At 38.9% G+C, this 26242-nt stretch overlaps 1 protein-coding gene across 1 annotated transcript; it reads left to right on the top strand.

Moving 5' to 3' along the window:
• Window positions 1-15749: 15749 nt before the first annotated feature.
• LOC145986892 (uncharacterized) lies at window positions 15750-20236 on the top strand. Its single transcript, XM_083121361.1, has 4 exons — window positions 15750-16253; window positions 16516-17978; window positions 18577-18963; window positions 19948-20236. Exons 1-4 carry the CDS (start codon window positions 15750-15752, stop codon window positions 20234-20236), a joined length of 2643 nt encoding a protein of 880 aa, XP_082977487.1.
• Window positions 20237-26242: the final 6006 nt, after the last annotated feature.

Below are 26242 nucleotides of genomic sequence, written 5' to 3'. Positions count from 1 at the left end.
GCGCTGCGGTCTCGATTGCATGTATGCTCAGCAGAAAAACGGGATACATTCAGAAGAAAGTACTTCGGCAAAAATGTTAGAGAATAGCTCATGTTTCTGAATGTACCCCCACAGTGTTTCTATTGGCTCTGTAAAACTATAAAAGCCAGGGCACAGTGCAGATTCTTCACCATTGCTGGATTGGCAGTGGAACCCACTGCTCCACCAAAGTATAGGAGACTTGAAGCATATAATTTGGCGGAATAATCCAAGTAAGGTCATATATACATACACATACAAAGCACAGTGCTGAACTCAACTGATCCAGCATAGAGTTTTGAATTTGAACCCCAAGAAATTGTATATAAATACCAAAGCCAAAACTATTAATACACATACACACATACACACACACACAAAGCATAGTGCTGAACTCAACTGATCCAGCATAAAGTTTTGAATTGAATCCCAGGAAATTTTATATAAATACCAAAGCCAAAAATATTAAGTGTATACACACATATATACATACACACACACAAAGTACAGTGCTGAACCCCAACTGATATTTTTATCCAGTATAAAGTTTTGAATTGAAACCCAGGAAATTGTATATAATAAACAACAACAAAAATGCCGAATCAAAAATATTGTAATCAATGCAATAAAAATATATCCAGCCCCAATTGGGCCAAGCATCAAAAAATTTGTAATCCAGACAAAAGCAGAACTCCCACAAAAATTTGCCCCAAATGCAATAGAAAATACAACATGGAATATTTCACATATAAACATAAAGATACTTGCTCTGCATTGCCCTCTCAACCATCTACATCTGGTCTGAAAAGAAGGCACGAAGCACCTCTTAATGCCAGAGCAGCAAAACAGCCACGCCATGAACCTATCCGTAGCAGTTTTAACGGCCAATTAAGGGATCACCGGTTTGTATCAGAGCCAAGATGCGGCATTGAGAATTTCTTAAACAGTATAAATTCTAATCTGCAGGCAATTCTTAATGCACAAAATGGCTCTTATAAGCTATCCCTCAAATTGTTTGTACAATATAAGAAACCAAACGGCACAAAATTTACACAGCCCCACATAACAGAAACGGTACCTGTATATTCAAATGCAAATTCAGATACAATAATAAGCAGCTTGATAAATCAACTGAACATTAAACACTCTGAATTTGCGGCAAAAGAATCAGGATGGAGCCTATGCGGTTCATCACACAAGTTATATGTTAATATTTCTGAATTCAGCCCATTACAAGGTTCCACTTATCTGCCATTACCTGCCAATATTAAAAACAGAAGAGCCGTGGTTAATATAGAAAATACCGACCAGAAATGTTTTCTGTGGTGTATATTAGCTGCTTTGTTTCTAGTTTCAAGGCATCCTGAGAGAATAAGTTATTACAAACAGCATGAACATATTTTTGACGATGCAATGAAGGGTTTAGAATATCCAATGTCAGTTCAGAATATTGATAAATTTGAAAAAAGGGCCAGGCACATCAATGGCAAACAATTATCTATTAATGTTTTTATTTGTTCTACTGGACGTGGCAATTCTTTGATAGAACCTCTCAGAATCAGTACACTTGATGATGAATCTGCAATTCCGATTGATCTGCTCTTAATTGAAGGGGATGGCACATATCATTACACTCTGATACACAGTCTTGAAGCTTTAGTCAGAAAACAACTAGACAAAACTCATACAATATTCAAGTTGTGCAGAAGATGTTTAACTGTATTTGATGGTCAAAAAATGGTGAAGGGGGTTCGGGAAGAGAATGCAGAAATTGCTAAAAACAAGTTAATTGAGCATCTGAAATACTGTGGGAACCATAAACCTGTTCATATGGTGATGCCCAATCCAAGTGAAAATTGCAAATTCAAAAAGTATGAAGCCTTGTTGGAACACCCTGTATATATTGTCTGTGATTTCGAATCGAACCTCAAACCTTTTGCATTCTGTAGCCCAGATCCAGAAGAATCTTCAAGTACACCATACCAGTTACATGAACCTTCCAGCTTTTGTTATGTGGTTATACGGGATGGTGTTGTTATTAAAGAATATTCATACATGGGGAAAAATGCCATCAAAATATTTGCACATAGAATAGAAAATGTGTGCCGTGACATAGCATCTAACATCTTATTAATATCAAAGCCTATGTTGCCTTTAACAGAGGAACAGATTGAAGATTTCAACAATGCAGAAAAATGCCCGGTATGTGATTGTGAATTTTCAGATACAAATATCAAGGTGAAACACCATTCTCATACAGATGGTCGATATATACAGGCCCTGTGTAATAGCTGTAATATTAAGATCAAGAGACCAAGATTTATCCCCATATTTTGCCATGGAGCATCCAATTATGATTTCCATCATCTGATCAGATACGAGGGGTTTGAGAAGCAGAATTTAAATATTTTAGCTGAAAATGATGAAAAATATATATCTATTAGCAAGATAATTAAAGTTGATGGTGTTCCTATTCACATAAGATTTCTTGATTCTTACAGATTTTTATCTGCTAGCCTGGCCACACTGACCACTCAATTATCTGATGATGACTTGAAAATCACACGTGCCTCGTTTCCAAATCAGGACCTGAAATTAATTAGGCGGAAGGGTGTATATCCATATGACCATGTCACAGATTTTTCTAAATTTGATGAGTGTTCCCTGCCACCACAACAAGAGTTTTACAGCAAAATCAGAGGATCTGGAATCACTGAAGAAGATTATCACCATGCCAAATTGATGTGGAACAGTTTTAAATGCAAGACATTTGGTGATTATCACATGGCTTATTTGAAACTTGATGTCACTCTCTCAACTGATATAATACAGACATTCAGAAAATCTTCCATGCAAAATTATGGACTGGACCCAGTGTATTTTTACAGTGCCCCGGGCCTAGCATGGGCTGCAATGTTTTTCAATACCAAAAAGCCATTGGATCTGATCCACAATCAAGATAAGTATTTGTTTATGGAGAAATGTATAAGAGGAGGGATGGTGCAATGTTCCCAGAGATATGCCAGAGCAAATAACAAATATATTCCTGATTATGATCCAGCACGGCCATCAAATTATATACTGTATGTAGATGCGAACAACCTCTATGGTCATGCCATGATGCAAAAACTGCCATATGCAGGGCTTGAATGGGTTGAAGATTTCAATATTGAGGATCTTAAGAATTTTGATGACAGTGACAGTGGCCTCATCTTAGAGGTTGATCTGACATTTCCTGATGATTCACACAACACATTTTCTGATCTGTCCCCAATTCCCGAGGTTAAGTGCTCACCTGGTTCTAAACAGAGGAAGCTCATGATGACTCTGGAGCCGAAACAGGGTTATGTCATATATTATAAAAACCTCCAGTTCCTGATGAAACATGGTGTTCAAGTGACCAAAGTTGGAAAAGTTTTGAGGTTCAGGCACTCAGAATGGTTGAAGCCATACATTGATACAAATACGGAGCTTCGAACATCTGCAAAAAGCCAATTTGATAAGGGCTTGTTTAAATTGATGGTGAATTCAGTGTATGGCAAAACTATTGAAAATGTCAGAAAACATACCGATGTTAAAATAATTACTGACCCCAGCCTGAGCAAAAAATTGGTTGCAAAGCCCAACTTCAATTACAGAAGAATTTATGATGAGCACATGGCACTTTTCAACATGATGAAAACAAAGATCAAATTTGATAAACCTATTTATGTAGGGGCTGTGATATTGGAATTGTCCAAATTACATATGTTAATATTGTATTATGATGTGCTGAAACCTTTTTATGGTGATCGTGTAAAATTATTGTACATGGACACGGATAGTTTTATTCTTGAAATTCAAACAGAAGATGTTTATCAAGATATGTCACAGCCTGAATTGTTTCAATACTTTGATACCAGTGAACATACATTAGTTCAACCCCACAACAAAAAGGTGCCTGGCAAGTTAAAAGATGAGACACTTGGTGATGTTATTGTGGAATTTGCTGGGTTAAGTGCCAAGATGTACAGTTTTAAAACATGTAGTGCTGTTGTCAAAAAAGCCAAGGGAATTGGCAGAGTAGCTGTTGAAAAAGAGCTTGTATTTGAAGATTATAAAAATTGCATCAAATCACAGAATTCAATTAGAACATCAGAAAATAGAATTCAGAGTGAGAATCACTTGCTGACTAGCAATATTGTAACAAAAGTGGCCCTGGACCCACATGATGATAAGAGATGCATTTTATCATGTGGCATGCATACTTTACCTTGGGGGCATTGTGATTTGAAAAGTGGGAAACAATGCCCAATTACAGAGCATGATTTGAAATAAATAAACATGCCTATGAACTTATTTGGGTTCAAAAAACAGGCTATTATGGACCTGCCCACACCACAACCCTCTCCTGATTTACAATCTGTAATGTCTAAACTGAGTGGCTTGTTAATTATTCATCTGAACAGCATACTTACAGATAATAATGATGAAACAGGCAAAACATTGTACATATTTAACAATAATTTAAATCATTACCAATTACCTGTAGGTGGGCAATTGCAATTTATTACAACCCCTGAGGGTGATGTCAAGATTTCAGTAGGGAGAAATATTTACAGAATTAAGCACTCAAACATGATTTCTGGCACTGTATATACTGTTTCTGCTGGTGACTGCTTATATATTGAGGTCCCTGGATCTTATGACAAGCTTATACCCTTTTTTATAGAATTAAGAATCAGATACTCTATAATAAATAACCACTAAAAGAAAATGCCTAATGATATATTTGGCCATACAAGGCATGAAGATCACAGTGATGAGATTCTGATGCTTGATGTCAGAGTCAAGAAATTAAGAAGTGATTTACAAGCTTTACAAACCACACTGAATGCCAGTCTTCAATTAGAAATTACAAATTTGCAATCACAATGCATGGACCCTCTTCTTAAAATTGATTCTGAACTCAAAGTGCTGCTTCAGAAATATACTGATTTGGCAACATTAGATAATTTTCAAAGTTTAGAAGAAGCTGTAGCAGCTCTTCAAGCCAAATTTAAAACCCAGGCCACCAACTCCGAGCAATTGAAACAGCAATTGGAAGAGCAGATAAATAATGTCCAGGCGCAGCTCCAAACAATTGTCAAAAGCATAAAATCACAAGAAGATTTTGATCTAGTGATTTCCACTCTAAAAGAACAGATTCAATCACTCCAAATACCTAATCTGGACCCTCTACACAATGCCATAGCCGAGGTTAAAGAAAAAATTGAGACACTTGAAAATTTTATGAACAATTTGCCATCTTCTGATGCTTTGAATGCAATAACTCGGAGTGTAGCAAATATTAAGCTGCAACTTGAAACATATGAAGATTTTGGAAAAATTCAAAGTTCCATAACCCATCTTGAAGGTACAATAGCAGCAGTGCAAAGTGATTTGACAAATGTACAAGAAACTCGCCTGCCTGGGATTGTAGATACACTTGTCAGTGTCCAGCAACAAATCACAAAGCTTGAAAACCTCAACACTGAATCTGAGCTATCTCATTTTCATCACTTGATCGATGATATCCAAACAAAGCTTGAAATTTTACAACAATCAACACCTACTCAGGCAGATATAGCCCTGCTCCAAAATGCCATGCAAAATGTGGCTGATGCTTCTGAATTAAACAATGTGAAATTGGCACTTGAATCTTTGCAAAATACAGTATCAAATCTCCCTACATCACAGGAACTTAAAAATATTAAGAGGGCAGTGAATAGGATATTGAAATCAGAAGATATCAAGAATATCCAAGCAGAGATCAAACAACTCACTCAGACAGTGGCCACTCTACCAACCAATCAACATATTAATGAATTGCATGCCTTGTTTGAGGATATCAGAAGACAGGTCCATGATCTTACTGCTCAAAATTCAAAATTGGCAGTTGTTGAAAATTTGCAACAAATTGTAGCTAATATCAAGTAACAGCTAGGGACCATGGAATCCAATCAAGCAAATGCTCTGTCTGTTTTTGCCACCCAGCTTCAAGAAATTGTGCAACAATACAAGAGACTTGCTGTGGACATAAAAATCAAGCCAGGCCATGATGATGTTGTTAGGACCATCAATGAGCACCTTGAATCTGTAACAAGCAGATTGCTTACAGCAGAAAAAGAAATAACAGGCATAATCGAGAATCCAAAACATACAGTAATTCTTGAATTGTACAGCATCCCCAACAAAGAATATGATTCTCCATTTACACCAGGTGGCAAAATATATATGCTGTCCCCAGCACAATTTTATTACCAGTTTTTTGTTGGAGGCACACTGAGACCAATCAAGATCAAATATTGGCTACAACCACAGGCACACCACTACCCTACCTTATCAATAACAAATGCTGATAACAAACCAAAAATCACCAGTGTAGAGTTAGAGGATTTTACAGATCCCAATACATTAGAAACAGCCTATGTTGAAGATGATGGCACTCTGGAATTTAAAATACAAATAGGGGACAAATTATATTTAGAAAATCCTGCAGTATCAGCTGCTGAACACCCTATAGTTGCAATATTCTTGTTTACATATTATGTCTAGACAAATTATTGTTGATGAATTACACAGACAAGCCAGGCATAATTTTAAGAGACTTCCAGTAGTCACAAAGGGCATAGATGATTTATGGCAGAGCGACTTGATTGAAATGGCAACTGGACAGTTGAAAAACTTAGACAAAATCAACAAGGGCTACAAGTATCTACTCACTGTAATAGATACATTTTCAAAATTTGCCTGGGCTGTGCCACTCAAATCCAAGACTGGGAAATGTGTTACAGAAGCCCTCAGGACAATCATCAATCATTCAGGAAGATCACCGCGCTATTTGCAAACAGATAATGGCAAAGAATTTTATAATTCAGTGTTCCAACAATTTATTAAAAGCCAGGCAATAAAACATTACTCGAGTTACAGTGACCTCAAGGCCTCAATTGTAGAGAGATTCAACAAAACCTTAAAAAATCTTATGTATAAACAATTTACCCTCCAAGGTAATTATAAATGGCTTAATATTCTTCCAGAACTTCTACATAAATATAACAACTCGGTCCATTCCACAATCAACATGAAACCCTCTGAAGTAACTCCATCTGATGAGCAAAAATTGATCAGCACTGTTTATTATCCTAGATACCAGCCAACAACAAGAAAGGCCAAATACAGGGTGGGGGATCAAGTAAGAATCAGCAAATATAAGCACTTATTCAAAAGAGGCTTTACAAGAAACTGGAGCACCGAATTATTTACAGTGGTTCAAGTTAAACCCGGGACCCTTAACACATATATAATAAAAGATCACCGAGGAGAAATTCTCAAAGGCAGGTTCTATGAACAAGAGCTCAGCAAAACTAAACAGCCTGACACATATCTCATAGAAAAAATCATCCGCAAAAAAGGCAACAAGTTATTTGTCAAATGGCTGGGTCATCCGGAAAACAGCTGGATCGATGCAGACAAAATAATAATATGAGCACCTGGGATGTTATAAAAAGGTTGCCAGAACCTGAACAGCAGAATAAGAGAAATGGAGTGCTGCTGCCTGATAATATTAGGTGTCTTATTGTTGGGCCATCTGCTTGTGGTAAAACTACACTAATGGTTGATAATTTTTTATTGGCACCCAACTGGTTAGACTGGAAAAACAGGCACTTGTATGTCTTCTCTAAGAGCTTGGAACAATTAAAATATCAGCAGCTGATGAAGCTATATGATGGATTGGATATAGCCACTTTTGAACCAGATGTTAAGCCACTTCATGAATGTCTCGATAATTCTGTTGTTGTGTTTGATGACATTATACTGGATAATCAAAACAAGGTTAGGAATTTCTTTACACAGGGGCGCCACAAAAACATTGATTGCTTCTACCTGGCACAGACTTTTTCTAAAATACCGAAGCAGCTGATCCGAGACAACAGCAATTTTATATGTGTGTTTCATCAAGATCATACCAACCTCAAACACATACATGATGAATATGTAGGTGGGGACTTGAGCTACAATGATTTTTCCAAGTTTTGCAGCAAGTGCTGGAACCAGGACAGTTATGGGTTTGTCACAATTGATATGACAAGAACACCTAATAGCGGCAAATACAGAAATAAAATCAACGATTTTCTAGACGTTGAGACATAAATAAACAACCATGAAACGACCAGTCATTGATGATCTTAAGTTAAGAGATTATCTTGTAAAAAGATTTAAGGGATGGAAATCAGAGAACCGTGGAATTTATGAAAAACACAAACAAACAGAACAGCCTGTCATTGATGCTATTAATAATTTAGGTAAGAATATCAAAACTGTTACAGAGCAGAATCAAGATTTGATCACAGAGCTTGTACCTGTAGCTGCAAGGAACATATTAGATTATCCATTCACCCCACTTTCCAGTATTCATACACCTAGTCCTGTTGCTCCTCGAAGAATTGAGGCTACTCAGGATCCTATTGAATTGGGTCTTCTTGCTCAAAAATATTTAACCACACCTAAAGACAACAAAGATGAGGTGTTTGGCTTATATGCTGACACAGAGCTTGATGGGAGCATCATACATAGAATTGGCAATTTCAGAGTAACATTTATGGGGGATGATATAATTGTATATTCAGAATCTCGTCTCGGAGAAAAAGGTGCTTTTGTTAAGTACACCGGCACACCTGGATTGTGGGAACTGATGACTAGGAAAAGGCCTGGCAGCTATACAGATCAAGATTATGAGGATTACAAAGAAATATTAATAAAATCAGATGCTCTATACCAGAACAATGATCCCACACAAAAAAGAGTCAAGTCGAGCAGTGGGGCAAAATACAATAATTTAATCAAGCCCATATGGTCACAGATCAAGACTGGCAGTGGAATCAAACAATACAACACCCTGCCGAAAGAATTTGTGTGGGTTGATGATGTCAGGAAACTTGTAGATAGGTTGCTGGTCATAGCTGGGGAGGAAAATGCTGGCAACCACAATTTTTACAATGAAAAGGTTGGAATTATGGACATGATAAGCACAAAATTGTCTAATTTTATAGTGAATGACCCTAAGGGGATTGGATATCTCATAAAAATTATTAATACTCTACCACCTAAATTTTGGAATGTTTCTGAGGGTCGGGGCCTGGTTAATGACATTATAAACAAGCTGCCATTTGAACTACACATTCCAGGCTATCAGTATTGTGGTCCAGGCACAAAACTGGATCATAGATTAAACAGAGGGGACCCTGGTGTTAATCCTTTAGATGCTGCTTGTAAAGACCATGACATAGCATACAACACACATTCTGATCTTGACAAGAGACATGTTGCAGACAAGAAATTAGAAGAGGCTGCATTTGGTAGATTTGTAAGCAAAGATGCTTCTTTGAGTGAAAAAATAGCAGCATTGGGGACCACCATAGCTATGAGCACCAAACAAAAACTGGGGTGGGGGCTGTGAATATGTATATAATAAACCTACAATGAAGGCCAAGGGTGTTATGTATCAAATACCTTATGCAGGTCTTAAATCTCTTAAAACTATTGACAGTCTTTTGACCAAAAAACAGCGCAAGAAAAAAAATTCTTGTATTGCAAAAGGACATGGTATGAAATTGTTGCTTAGTACCCCCCAATTAAAAAAATTACAGCAATCAAGAAAAAAATCACATGTGGGGGGTTTCATATTTACTATCCCTGCCATCTTAGCTGCTCTCGGGGCTGTTGGGAGCTTGGCTGGGGGATCAGCTGCCATAGCAAAAACAGTAATAGATGCCAAGAAGAATAGGGCAGAATTAGATGAACAGAGGCGCCATAACCTGGCAATGGAGAAAAAAGGCAAAGGTGTTAAGAGAGCCATGAATAAGTTTAAAAAAAACAAGAGCCGCTTACAAACCAAGATATTGAAGCTTTAATCAAGCCATTGGGAATCAAACATTTTAGAGGTGTGTACATGTCTGATTCTTTACCAGAACAACCACTCAACAAAGAGTGTGGCATTGTTAATTTGGATGAGTACAAAAATCAGGGCACTCACTGGATCTGTTATCTTAAATATTTAAACGATGAGGCATTTGTGTTTGATTCATTTGGAGGTGTTCCACCTGAAAATTTAATAAAATATCTAAAATCAGCTAATCTTTATTACAATAATGCCCGTGTTCAAAACTTCAAAGATGTTAATTGTGGACATTTGTGTTTATCTGTTCTTAGATATATGTCTCAAATAAATAAACCATCAATTGAAAATTTTCAAAAAGCCTTGTGGTATTTGAAACATCATGGGGGTATTCCATCTCACCAGCCAAAATTCAATATTGAAACTCAAATTACATGATGATATAGTGTATCCCAAAACAATAGCTCTCAGAGCATTTTACGGCATGTACCTGATCCCTAATATTACGCACCACAACAACACAATTGCAGTAGGGGATCAAAAAATTGTCATCACTCCAGGGCAATATAATCTGTCCACTCTAAATGCTCAATTACCCAGAGGTGTAGTGTTAAGTCAAAATTCTGTCACTCACAGAGTAGAGATTGTATCTGCTACAGAAACAGTGCATCTGGGTACTATAGGAGAGCTGCTAGGCTTTGAGAACAACACAAAACTTGAACCGGCCATCAAACACACTGCTATGAATATACCTAAATTCTTAGCCATAGAGACTCTGAATATTCACTGTAATGTGGCCGAGGGTATGATCACCAAATCAAATGGCATAGGCACTCACAAACAAACTGGCATCATTGCAACATTCAAACCTAATTCCGAATTCATGGAGCCAATCATCTACAATCCATCCCCAACATTATATTTTCCTGTGTGCCATAACAGAATAGATTATATTGAATTGATGGTCACTAATGAAAAAGAAGAATTAGTTGATTTTGCTGGAGCCACAACAACTGCTATCATAGAGATTAACATTTAAATAAAAATACATACAATGGAAAATATTGAGAGTTATGAGCTACAATCATTCCCTCCAAACAGGAGGACATTTGCAAATTTAAATCAACCCAACACAGAAATTGAGGTTGATCTTGATGTAGGGGACGGCTTTATACACCCCCACAGAGCAGATCTATACATCAAATTTGATGTTGTAAAGCTCGATGGTACAGATTACCCTGCAAATTCAAATATAAGACTTGTAGATAATTTTGTGCCGCATCTGTTCTCTGAAATTGAGATCAGAAAGCATGGAGTTGTTATAAACAGAATAGATTATCCCGGCATTACCTCCACAGCTTTGGCCACTCTAAAATTATCCAAAACCGAGGCTTCATACTACAAAATAGGTGGATTTGAGGCTGGTGAGAAAATATTATCTAAAAATCACACAGTGCTGTTCCCGATGCGCCTGTTGCCAGGATTCTTCTCAGATTACAAAGAAATTATGTGGAAAGGCGGTTTAAGAATTACATTTAGAAGAGCTGCAAATGATAATAATGCTTTGATGAGGTACAGTACATTAAATTCTACAGGGGAAGCTCTGCCTAATACCTTACCAGATGCAGGCAAATGCATTATTCAGACTATGGAGTTAAGAATCCCGGTTGTTGAATATGAGGCCAGTTACGCTCTTAAATACAAAGCAGATATAGTAAAAAATCCCCAGATTCCTCTGCAATTTTATACATATCAATGCGTACAGAAGCCTGCATCTGGCACATATTATGAGTTTGATGCTACAAATTCATTCTCCAGTATTCAATTTGACATGCCCGATTTTGTGGTGGTACTGTTTCAGACTGGGAGACACAACAATCAGGAAAAAAATTCAAGTAGATTTGATAATTGCAACATCAAGAACATATATCTTAAAAATGGCAGAAATGAGGTTTTTCCTAGAGAAAATTACAATTTAGACATTTCCAAGGATGATTTTCTCAAATTATATGAGGCATTTTCGGCTTTCAAGCGTGTCACTACTGGCAGTACTGATATGTATTACTCACCAGATGAATTCAAAGCACGGAGACCCATGTTTGTCATCAACACTTCAAAAAGAAAACAAGTTGTGGTGAATGACAGGACAAACATTAAAATTATCTGTGAATTCCATGAGGCATTACCTGATGACACCATTTGTAGTGTTATTCTCATAGGGGAAAAATCATATGTTTATGATGTAAGAAATGAGAGAGTCACGGAGCAGTTCTAGAAGAATTACATTGTTTTAATAATAGATAAACAAATTGAAGCTGGTATCCAATTAAACTTAAACCAGAAGTAAATATGTATGTGTGTGTGTGTGTGTGTGTATGTGTGTGTGTATGTGTGTGGATGGCCAGTTTTAAGTGTGGCCACAAGAGGGGCATATTTTTAACAAATTTATGGATAACAATCTCACAGAAGTGCCTTTTGTAAGTATAAACAAATCAATCTGAGAGGGTCATACTTTCTGAGGAAATTCCCGAGGGCATTTTCACAAAAATCTTAGATTAGACAAGATTCCACACTTGAACAAAAAGCTCATATGCTCATGTTAAGCTTGTTTTAAGTATAGCAAATCTGCTTGAGGGGGGGTTCATACTTTCTCGGGTTTATAGTACCGTAAATACAACTACTATAACGTCGCCGGTAATCAAGGGGTACCGTGTTCAATACAAAGTGGAGGTTCGGATCCCACTTTAAACTGTAGGTCCAGTCCCGACTATTCTATCTGCACATAAAGTGGACTTAAAAATAACTACTCAAAATAGGCTAATCGGAATATTGTAATCAAGAGGTCTGTGCCTAACACCTTCCCAAAATTTTTACAAGACTCCCCTAATATTTTTACTAACATTTAATTTCTTGTAATTTTAGCGCTAATGGTTTGGCCGAACTTGAAACTACAGGACAAATTTGTTGGCTGTTCTTCGCTGCCCGTCATGGGCTGAGGTTGCGCGCTCTCTCTCTGCAAACAACACTCGCGAGTCGCGAGCTCGCGAGTCGACTCTTTCCTTCGTTCAAAGAGTCGCTAAAGTGTGCCACGACTCTTTGAACGAAGGAAAGAGTCGACTCGCGAGCATGCTCCTTCCTCTCTCATCGTACACGGCAAGTTTCAGCCAGCTTTACTCAACTAGGGGTAGGGAAAAGGAACAGAGAGGATCCCCCTCCCTCTCCTCTCCAGTCCCCATTTGCTGCCCGCAGAATCTACTTGCTTTCTTTCAAAAATTCCGGCCGCCAGGCGAGTATACACTTTGAACGTGTCGTTCAATTCTGGTGAACGAGTCGTTCACCGCTCACAAGAGAGAGTCGTTACTTTTGAACGACTCGTTCATGAACGACCCATCACTAGAAGCGACGCTGTTCGAGAGATGTATTGCAGGTTGGCTGCAAATAATGTATATTTTGCGACGAATACATTAGTTTGATGTAATTGAGCGTCTCATTTATGTGTATTAGTCTACCTACAGCACCATTACCTTCCTGGATATGCTACAAACAGCGGCCGAAACAAGAAAAGTGTCTTCTTGTTGGATGACGGGCGCGAACATGGTCCTCCTTGTGCCGGATGTTGGGAGCGATCAGCATTCGTTGTGTTGTGTTGAACTTTTGTGTTAGCGTGCATTCGTGAACTGTGAATAAATACATTGACATACTGTTTGCTACGTGTATCCAATTTCAGTGCACCTTTTGTAGTGCCAGGAAGTGTTTCGTGTGTGCATTGTAGTTTGGACAACAACAATCCGTGCGCGACTCAATAAACATGGAAGCCATATCGGCAGCAAAGACTGTGCTCAAGCGAGAAGTTACTCGCCTTGAGAATAAAGTGAACGCGGGTTTATTGGACAATGTGACAATCGCGTTAGCTGTAAACAAAGCCAAACAACTAACGGACGATTGTAAACAGTTATTATTAGACCTGGCTAGTGCGTGTGATGATGCAACTTTTGAGAGTTATGACTGTGAAATCGGTTGTATCCAAGACCGTTTGGATACAACCATGTGCAGGCTTTGTTCGTTGCAGCAGCAACAGACTCAAGCTACGGTGACGTCATCGACAGAAGCACGAACAAGTGAAGTGCGTCTTCCGAAGCTCACGCTGCCTGTGTTCACGGGACAATTACAAGAGTTGCTTTCTTTCCGTGATTTGTTTATCGCGTCGGTGGACAAAAACAAACAGTTATCCTGTGCGCAAAAGCTACAGTATTTGAAAGCTTCGTTAAAGGGGCAACCTGCATTGCTTATCCACAGTGACGTGCACTGAGGAGTAGCTAGTCTAGCAGAGATAGATCAATCAATCTCACATCTCGAATTATATTCATATCACATTATTTATTGTCTTGTTAAAGCCACCACAGCTCATACGCAACACTTTCTTTTCCACGCGCTTCTCGTCCATCGGTGTTCTCCGCGGGCAAAGCTGGCTGGATACCCTAGCTCGCTCTTCTTCCGCCAGACTAGTTTCCAGGTAGAAACGGCCGGCCCAAGGAAAAGGAAGATTTCTCTCTACCCCCCTTGTCCCCTCGCTCCCCGCTGCAATGGTTGAAAGCCCAGGCTTTCAGGTCCCCCAGTCTATCTCCTATAGGGCAGATAGGGGATTGGTTTCAGATTTTTTTTTGTAAATCCTCTAAAGAACACAGGGTAAAATTTTCTGCAGTACTTATGTTCTCAGTATTTACACAACCTTTTACACGTTGTACAATATGTGTGTATGTATGTATGGGAACGTGTTATGTGCAGACAATAATGTTATGCTTTCTTTCTTTTTTTTCTTTTTCAAATATGGAATATATAATGATTAAATTACAAATATGTGCTCAGGCTCTCTCTGACTCTCGTTTTAGTAGTGTTTTATTTAAATATATATACTACTCTTGGTCTCTAACAGTCATAAATACGGATGTATTTATTTGGGCAAGAGAACGCGTGTTCATATTGTTGTTGGTTTGGTTTATTTTACTTCGCTTTTCTGCCAGATTTGGTTATTGCGAAAATGAGGATTGAGTGATGATATGATGAAATTGGTGAAGGGACCTCATATGAACAATCCAGGCCAGGATTTGAACCCGTGATGAGTGCGCATTCTTGTCCTATGTGTTGCAGTGAATAATGAAATAATTTGGAATGAAAAATGTATCTCAGAACTCAAAAAGTCAAATGAATATCATTGAAGAAACTACAAAAAAGTGTGTTGTGTTTTGTTACCTGTCACCAAATCAACCAAGCCTGGGGGAGTGGTTATCACAGCGCGCTACGACACCAGGAGTTCCGGGTTCGAACCCCGACCCGGGCATGTGCGTTCCCTGTGCTCGTCCCTTCATCAATTTCATCGTATCGTCTTCGCAATTAACCAAATGTGACAAAAAAGCGACGCTAAGTAACAAAAATGAAATCAAATCATTGATTGATTGCTCAATTTGGTTTATTTTACTTCGCTTTTCCGCCACCTTTGGTACGACAAAATTGATGAACGGACACACACAAAGAACACAAATGGCCAATCCGAGATTCGAACCCAGGATCTCTGGCTTAGAGTCAAATCAAATAGTTTTTTATTTTCGAATGTGGGTGGGGGTTACGTGTACTTTTTTCTAGTACTCATTCATAATTTTGCAATCTTTTCCTGTTATTGACATTCTTCTTTTTTGTAGGAATACTGGCCCTAAAGGGAGGAGGGGTGTGACCCACACCAACACCCCCCCCCCTTGAGCACGCCACTGACTGCTACCCCAAGTGTCGACGTCACCGCACGTCACTGCTTATCCAGTCCATGTCGGTGACTGATGATAACTATGCAGAGGCGTGGAACATTCTAAATTCTCGTTATCAAAACAAACGGGAAATTGTTATGGACACAATCAAGCGTTTAGTCGCGCAACCCAAAGTTCAACGTGAATCCGCAGCAGCCTTACGTAGCCTGCTAGACACAACTACCGAGTGTGTTCGCGTGTTGAAAGTGATGGACATGCCCATAGAACATTGGGATCCTATCCTAGTATTTCATGTGACAGAAAAAATGGACAATGATACTAGACAACAATGGGAACTTTCATTAAAGACAACCGAGTTGCCTACGTTTCAGGAGTTGAGTGACTTTCTTGATCAGCGTTCTCGTGCATTATCAGCTTCAAATCTCAGTGCTCAGAGACTGAAGCAGTCGACTCACAATAGCTCCCAGTTCAAGGGTGTGTATCATGCAGTGTCGGATGATACCTGTGAAAAATGTAAACTGCATCATGCGCTATACAAGTGCAAAGACTTCAAAAGCCTTTCGGTAATGGACAGAATGAGATTTGTTAGAGAAAAGGGTTTGTGTTATAATTGCATTCAAAGTCATCATAGGGCATCGGTATGTGACTCAGGGGCGTGCCGCGTTTGCAATAAAAAGCATCATACGTTGCTACACTATTATAAGCAGAGTGACTCTAGTGAAACAACAACTCCCCCCCCCCCAAGAAGTTTCTTCTCATGTGGCGGGAGAAGGAGACAAGGGACTAAAGCCAGTGTTGCTATCCACTGCAGTTGTGTATGTGCAGGGAAGAGATGGTGTTTATCAACCAGTTCGTGCGCTCCTAGACTGTGCCTCAGAGACTTCCTTTGTGACCTCACGGTGTGTGCAAACATTAGGCTTACGTCAGCAAAAGGCAGACATCACTGTGAATGGGATTACAGCAACGGGTGTAGGTGTAGGCAGTGCAGTAGTGAATCTACAATTCCAACCCAGTAGCAGAAGGAAAACATTCACTACAAGAGCAATCGTACTTCCTAAAATAACAGGAAATATTCCCAGGGAACCTTTACCAGACTTCAGGAAGTGGACACATATCCAAGGACTGAAGTTGGCAGATCCAAGGTTTTATGTGATGGAACCGGTGGACATTTTACTTGGAGCAGATTTGTTTCCTTTTCTTATGCAAAGTGGCAAACGTGTTGGGCCAAAGGGAACACCTAGTGCACTACGTACTGTTCTTGGTTGGATTCTTTGTGGCAGTGTGGACTTTCCCAAGGTAAGGGCAGTAGCATCATTTCATGCAGCTTGTAGTCTTGATAGTGCACTTCGCCAGTTCTGGGAGGTAGAGGAGGTCCCAAGGCAAAGGCATCTGACATTAGAGGAGATACAATGTGAAGAGCACTTTTCGGTGACTCATGTTCGAGAAAACAATAAGTTCAGTGTGAGTCTTCCATTCAAGGAAGACAGTCCTCCCTTAGGATACTCTCGTGAAACAGCTGTGGCGAGATTACAGCAAATGGAACGGAAGTTTGCAAGGTCTCCTGTTTTTCATCAGAAGTACTCAGAATTCATGCATGAATATTTAGACTTGGGACATATGGAGCCTGTTCCTGCAAGTGAAGTGAAAAAGAAGCCATGTGATAGTTTCTATTTACCGCATCATGCTGTAATCAATCCAAATTCCACCAGTACACCTCTTCGTGTAGTTTTTGATGCCAGTTCAGTGACTTCAACAGGGATTAGTCTCAACGATAAGCTTCAAGTTGGGCCAAAATTGCAAGGTGATATCTTTCCATTGTTACTCAGGTTCAGGAAGCATCAAATTCCTTTGTGTGCAGACATTTCCAAAATGTATAGACAAATATTGATCCATCCATCAGATACAGACTTTCAGCGAATAGTGTGGCGGGACAATCCTAAAGAATTGATAAGGGACTATAGGCTACTCACGGTGACGTATGGGACTTCCAGTGCACCTTATCTTGCAACAAAGTGTCTTCAGCAGTTAGCTACTGATGAAATGAATGCATTTCCATTAGCAGCCCCAGTGTTATTAAATGATTTTTATGTTGACGATTTGGTATCTGGTGCCAGCAATGTGGAAGAAGCTATCGAATTGCAGTCACAATTGATACAGTTACTAGCAAAGGGTGGTTTTGAGTTACGTAAAAGGTCCTCTAGTGAGACACAAGTGTTGACAGCAGTACCTGTAGAGTTGAGAGAAACTAATGTGCCTTTAGATATCCATGGCAGTGAACTTGTGAAAACGTTAGGTCTAAGGTGGCATCCTGGTGCTGACCACTTCACTTTTCTTGTGACTTTACCACCAAAACGTCACACATTGACGAAAAGACTATTGTTATCTGACATTGCAAAAATTGTTTGATCCTCTTGGTTTCTTATCCCCAACAGTCATACAAGCAAAAATACTCATTCAAGAATTGTGGAAAGAAAAGTTGGGCTGGGATGAGGCATTATCCGTGGAAACATGCGAACTGTGGCTACATTTTTGTAGTGAACTTCCTGTACTGCAACGATTACAAATCAAACGTGCTATTGTATCTGCAAATGCTATTGCTTGTCAATTAGTGGGTTTCTGTGATGCATCACAACAAGCATACTGTGCGGTAGTGTACCTTCGCTGAGTTTATGTCGATGGTCATGTTGAAGTGAGGTTGGTAGGAGCAAAGACTAAGGTGGCTCCAATCAAGCAAATGTCTCTACCAAGGCTAGAACTATCAGCGGCAGTTTTATTGACACGACTGCTCGTAGTAATCTCCAATGCACTATCCTACAAATTGGAAGATGTATGTGTGTGGACTGATTCTACCATTGTGCTTGCTTGGTTATCCTCAACACCAAGCAGGTGGAAAACATTTGTAGCAAATCGAGTGGCAGAAGTGCAGGAGAGTCTTCGTCGTGAACAATGGTCTCACATCATGGGAAAATCAAATCCTGCAGATCTTGCTACAAGAGGTATCAGTGCTTCAGCCTTAGCTCAGTGTGAGTTATGGTGGGCGGGACCAGAGTTCTTACGAGCAACTTCATTGGCAACGTTTGATCATCATGAGACAAGCAACGAAATTTTGGAAGAAGTTACAAAAGAAGAGAAGAAGATTGCCATTGCAGTTATGTACATTACAGTAGAAGAAGATCTGATCAGTAGATATTCAAGCTTTTCTAAAATGCAGAGAATAATGGCATGGATCCAACGATTTGTGTTCAATGCTCGTCAGTCAGTGAATCAGAGAAGGTAAGGAGCATTGACAACTAAAGAGCTTGTGACAGCAACAACCTCTCTTGTAAAACAAACTCAGAAAAGTGAATTCACAGCAGAAGTACATTGTTTACAAGCTAAAATTCCTCTGCCAACAAAAAGCAGGTTATTGTGTTTGGCTCCCTTTGTTGATGAGGCAGGTGTCATTCGTGTTGGAGGGAGGCTACACAAAGCAAGAATAACAGTGGACCATAAACATCCAATGTTGCTACCTGCAAAGCACAAATTGACTCACTTATTAATTAAAAATGAACATTTACTTAATTTTCATGCTGGTCCTCAGTTAGTGTTGTCCTCATTGCAACGAACGTTCTGGATACTGATAGGGCGAGATACAGTGCGTAACATTGTGAAGAAATGTGTTACTTGTCATCGCTTTTGTACACAAGCTGGGGAACAATTAATGGGTAGCTTACCAGAATCTAGGATCAATCCTTCTCGTCCATTTATAAACTGTGGTGTGGATTATGCAGGGCCCATACTGTTGAAGGAAATGGTTGGACGCTCTCGTAAGCAGTATAAGGGTTATATTGCCTTATTTGTTTGTTTCGCAACGAAAGCAGTTCATTTAGAAATAGTGAGCAGTGGTACTACAGACACGTTTTTGGCTGCACTTCGGAGATTTGTATCTCGTCGTGGAAAACCCAGTAATATTTACAGTGATTGTGGAACAACGTTTGTTGGCGCTAATAGAGAGTTAAAGGAATTCATGAGATTGGCAAAACAACCAAAGCACAATGAAACTATTTCAAGTGCTCTAAGCAGCTTAGGCATCCAGTGGCATTTTAATGTTCCTCGTAATCCTCATGCAGGAGGTTTGTGGGAGAGTGGTGTCAAATGAGTTAAATACCACCTCAAAATAGTTGTGGGGAATGCCATACTTACCTTTGAGGAATTGTATACGGTAATAACACAAATAGAAGCATGTTTGAATTCCAGACCGTTAACTGCTCTTTCCAGTGATCCCAACGACATGCAGGCACTTACTCCAGGCGATTTCTTAATAGGAGATGCATTGATAGCTACTCCAGATAAGGACTTTGCTACAATAAAAATGAACAGACTGTCGAAGTGGCAGCTCGTGCAAAGGCTGACACAGCATTTCTGGCGCAGATGGTGTAGGGATTATCTTTCTCAGTTACAACAACGTCCTAAGTGGAGAAGGGAGCAACGGAATCTACAGGCCGATACTTGGTTGTGGTCAGAGATGATCTACTTGCACCTCAACAGTGGAGACTTGGCAGAGTAATCAACGTTCATCCAGGTGAAGATGGATTGGTTAGAGCAGCAACAGCGAGAACCAGTGAAGGAACCTACAAGAGGCCAGCAGTGAAGCTGTCCCTTTTACCAGTGAGTGAAGTTGAACACCAATGAGAAAGAACTTAAACTTTCAAATTTATGCATAAAAGGCAATCATTAGTTTGTTCAATTTCTTTTTAATTTTGTGTTGTCATTTTCAGTAGGAAATTTTGGGAAAATTGCATTCAATTTACATTTGTTCATCAAAAATGTGTTCTATATTGTGTATTTAGTAAATTGTTGAAATTAATCATTTCAAGGTGGGCGGTATGTTCCGTACCTTGTGCTTTTGGAGCCAAGATGGCCGCCATGTTATTCTCTGGACACTAGTGCCTACTGAAAGTGAGAGAGTGAAGAGTCTGTGAAGTGAGAAGCGACGCTGTTCGAGAGATGTACGAGGTTGCAGGTTGGCTGCAAATAATGTATATTTTGCGACGAATACATTAGTTTGATGTAATTGAGCGTCTCATTTATGTGTATTAGTCTACCTACAGCACCATTACCTTCCTGGATATGCTACAAACAGCGGCCGAAACAAGAAAAGTGTCTTCTTGTTGGATGACGGGCGCGAACAACAAATATATATACGTTCTTGCATTGCACTAGCATATAACGTTGCACGAAACTACCTATCTGAAAGTATATACAGCCTGGAGTTTCTTATTTTTTCTTAATAAGAATAAAACATGCGTACATACAGTACTACGGTACTTTACATTACTATTTGATTCTTCCTTTTGTGCTAAGATGATAGTAATTCCCAAAATGTACCTTGTACATGGAACCGTTGATTAACGATTTTTTTTGTGCTATTCGAATTTGTTTTGAATACAAAAATTTAATTTTCATCTGCATCGTTATTACTGAACAAACTTTCAATATTAATCTTGCACAAAAGCTGCATTATAAATAAAGAAGAAACCTATAAGATGGTCAACGTATAACCACAGAGTAATTATCTTGAAACGGTTATTACTTACTCAGTTTATTATTAAGATACAATAATATTTTCAATATTTGTACCTTATTAGAGCCCATACACACACAAAGTTACTTTATAAACTTTTCAAATTAGCGAACATATACACATGTTCTCCATCATCCAATACAACATGCAGACATTTTCAAAGTCATTAAGATCATTGTGGAACCCCATCTATAACATGATTGCGCCCACAACGTGGCCGAAGGTCACGCATGCGAGCGTACAAGACGTGGCCAAAGGCCACGTCGAAAGTTCGCGAGTTCTACTAATAAGATGGAATCACAATAATCACTACAATACTGAAGTGAATAAATTTTAATAAACCAGTTATGTATGAAAAAAGCTACAGAATTATTCAGTTACTAATGAATGGCTTATCCTATTTAGAAATCCTCGTCCCACACATAAATTTTGCCACATTAATCAACCGAAAATATCAACAGAATCTGTAGATGCAGTTGAAGTAAAGAAAAAAAAGTTATATCACGAAGTATCCAGAAGACGATTTTGTGTTTGTTTTTAAGCCCACTTTTATGCTCAGATAGGTTAATCGGGACTAAACCTACAGTTTAACGTGTAGTCAGAACCCGTGTGCATTGTGTTTCCACCAGAGGAGGGGGAAGTCGAACACAGGAACTCTTCATTATAATGCGACAGCGTTATGCCATTGGGGAATAATATACAGAAAGAACTCGCACCAAACGTGGCATTTTATCACCACAGAAAATGCGTCCATTTTAAGAAGATGATTGCCTAAGACAAATATTTCAGACTTTCGGAAAACAACGTCATTGTTCACGGAATTAGCTGCCTTGATCCACTAATGAAACGCTGTGCAATTGAAACTACCACCTCAACTTTCTAAGAGCTATGGACTAATGAAACTCCATTTTTGGAAGAGTAAGTTGTGGTTGAGTTGTTTCATTTTAAGTCATTTTACTGCTAATTTTGATAATGACGACGATAAGGTTCAATGGTGATTAGATGAAAGTAACGAAAGGGCGAAAACAAACATGCTGACACTCAAAATACAAACCCTCATAAATTATTACTTCGACAGTGGTTCCAAGCGCCAGGGACTCGTTGCGCTGAAAGAATAAAGTTTCCAGGGTATAGAGGTTGACATTCTAGTGTGTTTGAAATGGTCACACAATACAACCCAAGTCATCTATGAAAAATAGATGAATTTTAACTGACACGGTGATCAACTTCGATGAATTCATTTGTGTCCTAAATAATTTTGTTACCTCAAAAAATAAGTTCATGTAACCATACGTGTATTTCTTCTTCCGCATTAGTAACATGACAGTTGAGAAAATGAATAGCAACTTAGCTAATAATCTCTTCAATTCTGAACAGATTTTTCAATCTTACTTGTTTATTACTTATGAGTGATATTTTGTCAAAATAGCCTTTCATTAGCCTAGGAATATTTCATGGACAATGAACAAAGAATTTGTTTTCTGTGTGTGTTTTAAATCATTCCTAATAATACGTTCATTTTAATCCAAACATTCAGTGGCGGCGATTAGGAGTAGCGGGAAGTGGGGGATGTAGTTCCCCCGCCACACTTTGCCACTTTTTGCCTCCCCCCCCCCCCCCCCCGCTATGGCCTCTTTATGCTAAGCCTTTTCTACCAAGAAAAAGTATATTGTCCTTGCCTTTCAAATGTTGGTACCCAATCGCCGCTACTACAAACATTCAGATAGATTTCTCAGTTGTACAAGCCTTGTTAGCTAAGAAAAGTGACCCCCAAGGAGTAAGAAAACTCTTTCAGTCAAAAACTCATACGATGAAAATACTATGCTCAGGAACATGCATTTAAATTACGAGAAACTTCGCGATTGTCTACCATCGCACTGTCGCCGAATACATAAAATCAAGTATGTGCCTTGTATTTGCAACACAAGCTTAAACTCAACTTACATTTATTTCACTGTATTAACATGCATGAAAGAATGTGATTAGAATGTACGGCTGGGGTATGGCTGCGCATGGGTAAACACTTCCTTGAAATAATTGTGTCCATCAGAGACAAAGCGAAAGGAAATGAACAAGATGCGACCATAGATTAGAAAAGATAAAGAGGAATACAAGAAAAGGAAAAGGAAAAGAAGTAAGAGGAAAATCGGGAGTGTATACTATAAGAGCACATATAATATATACATATGGTCTTACATTTATACTGCCCACCCTAATCTATCAATAAGATCAATAAGGAGCTTCTGTCCACCCGGTTGAAAATTTCTGGCGCCGCCCCTGCATATCGTAATCCCCGTAAAGTATTTAATTACGACAGCTTGTCTACCGAAAGTAACTTTTTCCTTAGCTTTACTGAAAATCGTTAGTCCAAGAAAATGGAATAGAATCTGAATAGAATGATGCATCTACTTAATACAACACAAATACTAAGTAATAATATAGCCTATTATAACTAATAGTATCAATGAATATAGACAATATAGGGACATCGGAACTTATTTCGGAATGGAGCGGGGGGGGGGGTCAAGTTCTTAAATCCACCAACATTTTTTCTAAATCTATTTTCTATTTTCATATATATATATATATATATATATATATATATATATAAAAATTATAGTAATAATTATATATTCAATTTATATACATTTTATATTAAATTAGAGATGCTGCTCCCGTTGTCCTCTCCGCTCTAGGTAATATAATTGCACAAACAAGCGGTGATAAATACATTAACCAGTCAATCGATGCTCTGTTGAAGTATTTAATTTCATTTATTATTACTGTTAGCTAAACTGTGATGGTATGTATACGTTGGGGCAATACCAGCTCCATTGAGGTCACATCACGACCTAGAAGAGGGGCTCCATTTAAATATAGAAAATTTCCAATGGCTAGAACAAAGTTAGAAGAACGTAATGACTGAGAATAGAAACCAACGTTTTGAGAAGCCCTTGCATTGCGGGTTTGCGGGGTCCTTATAAAATATACTGTTCTGATTTCAACACGATTATCGGAAGTGAGTTCCCCATCAAGAGTAAGACCCATAAAACTTACTTAGAATCTCCAGACCATTGCTTAAAGCTGAAGCTAAGGAGACACTCAGCATACGTAAGAACATCACATAACTCCACAGAGGATTACACTGGGTGTGGGTCCATGTGCCAGAGCCCTGGCCTGTGCATCGTACTCCCGCGTGGAGGGGAGGGGCAGAGTGAAGCATGCTTTGACAACTGTTCAGTAAAACTGAAAAACTTTTCTCAGATAAAGAGTACAATTAAGAAAGTCCTCTTTTCAACTGCGGCTAGAAGACCACTTGCTTGGGATGGTTCATTTGGACAGCTCTGATTAACTGGCAAGATGAAGAAACTTAACAAAAACATGAAGCGAATCATGTTTTTTCTTGAAATCGAGTTTCACACATTGGCAATGTTTTTTTTTATTGTCTAGTACAGCGGGATTTATTTAAACTCCCGGAAGGCGGGGAGTGAAGCTTCTTCTTCTCCTTCTCCAGACAGCTGTGTGGATGTCGCTAGGGACGAGCCTGGTCAGGTGGTTCTACCTGACTGTTACGTCATATCGCACAGGCAGCTCAAGCTCCTGGCTACGGGTTGACAGGAAAGAAAGTGCGCGATGATTCACATGAACGGCCCGGGACGCCTGCACATTTTAGTAAAAAAAAAAACATATACTTGAGAGCCCATAATTGAATACAGATACTACATTTAGAGCACTTTCGATTTTCTTTCTGATTAAAAATTTAGAAGCGACTGAGAAATAGTGAGTGTCGTAGCACAACTGGCCAGGCTTCGCGAGTTTTGAAACTCATAGACGCTTGAAGTTTTTTTATAACGCATTTTTGTTATTTAGCGCCGCTCTCTGTCATTTTTAATCAAACACGGAGATTAGGGTGAGTAATGATTAGAAAAGACACTCACAAAGAACACCCATGCCTGGATTCGAAACAGGGAACTTCGGTGTGTGACTGCGTCAACCAATTAACACACTAGATCACTTATCCGTATGGCATATATGTGTATATTTATAAAACTGGCTGGCGTGTAAAATAAGCATGAAAATGATACATTTACTTGTATTTTAGTTTTCCCCTTAATTTTCGTCCACATACGAATTAGACAATAGTGAGTTTCTGAATTTCAAATCTTCGTCCCCCCATCCCCAACCAATCTATTAATTTTTGAGAAATTAGAATTACCGTATTCTCGCGTCTATAAGCCGCACTTTTTTTCCCCGAAAAGTGGACCAAAAAATGGGGTGCGGCTTATACACGCGAATGATAAGAAAAGCATGTGCGGCTTATACACAAGAATGAGAAAACATTTGCGGCTTATACACGCGAATGAAGGAAAGTGCAGCTACTGCTAGGATACTAAAATACGTACGTTGATTTGTTATCTTTATCACATAACGGATTCATTAAGAGCAAATCCAACAACAATGCATCTGTAGCAGGTTTTGCAACAATATGATATCTTATCTTTCAACTTTTTTTGCAACAATATGTATGTTACGCCCTCCCTTGCCCGGGAAAACAAATGCTACCACTACCTAGATAGAGGCGGCAAAATCTCCCTCGGACAAGCGAAATGGCGTTACGGTCCAGGTTAAGTTCGTGTGTTGGAACCGGTGACCAACAGTGCATAGTAATAAGCCATATCGAATAAAAACAAAGACATATGTACTTTCGAATTACCACCTCTTTACCTGTAGCCGGGAAGCGGCTAGCTGCATACCTGAAAATCACGGGTAGCGACATGCATACGAAAATGATATAGCCCAAAATTAACATGAAAATAAAAAGTATATTCTATTCATAACCAACAAAAATGGAACTATTACAGGTCCCCACACTTGCACTCTCACATTCTCTCTCAGATTCAATCCTCATGGGGTCATCGACACAAGAAATTATACATGACATGTACAGGTTTTATGACGACAAGCCCTAATTATTGCATTCTCAATTAA

The sequence above is a fragment of the Lepisma saccharinum genome, chromosome 4 (assembly GCF_977018435.1).
Source record: "Lepisma saccharinum chromosome 4, izLepSacc3.1, whole genome shotgun sequence".
Lineage (NCBI taxonomy): Eukaryota > Metazoa > Arthropoda > Insecta > Zygentoma > Lepismatidae > Lepisma > Lepisma saccharinum.
Note: the sequence above shows the minus strand (reverse complement) of the source record. Positions and strands in the feature narration are given on the sequence as shown.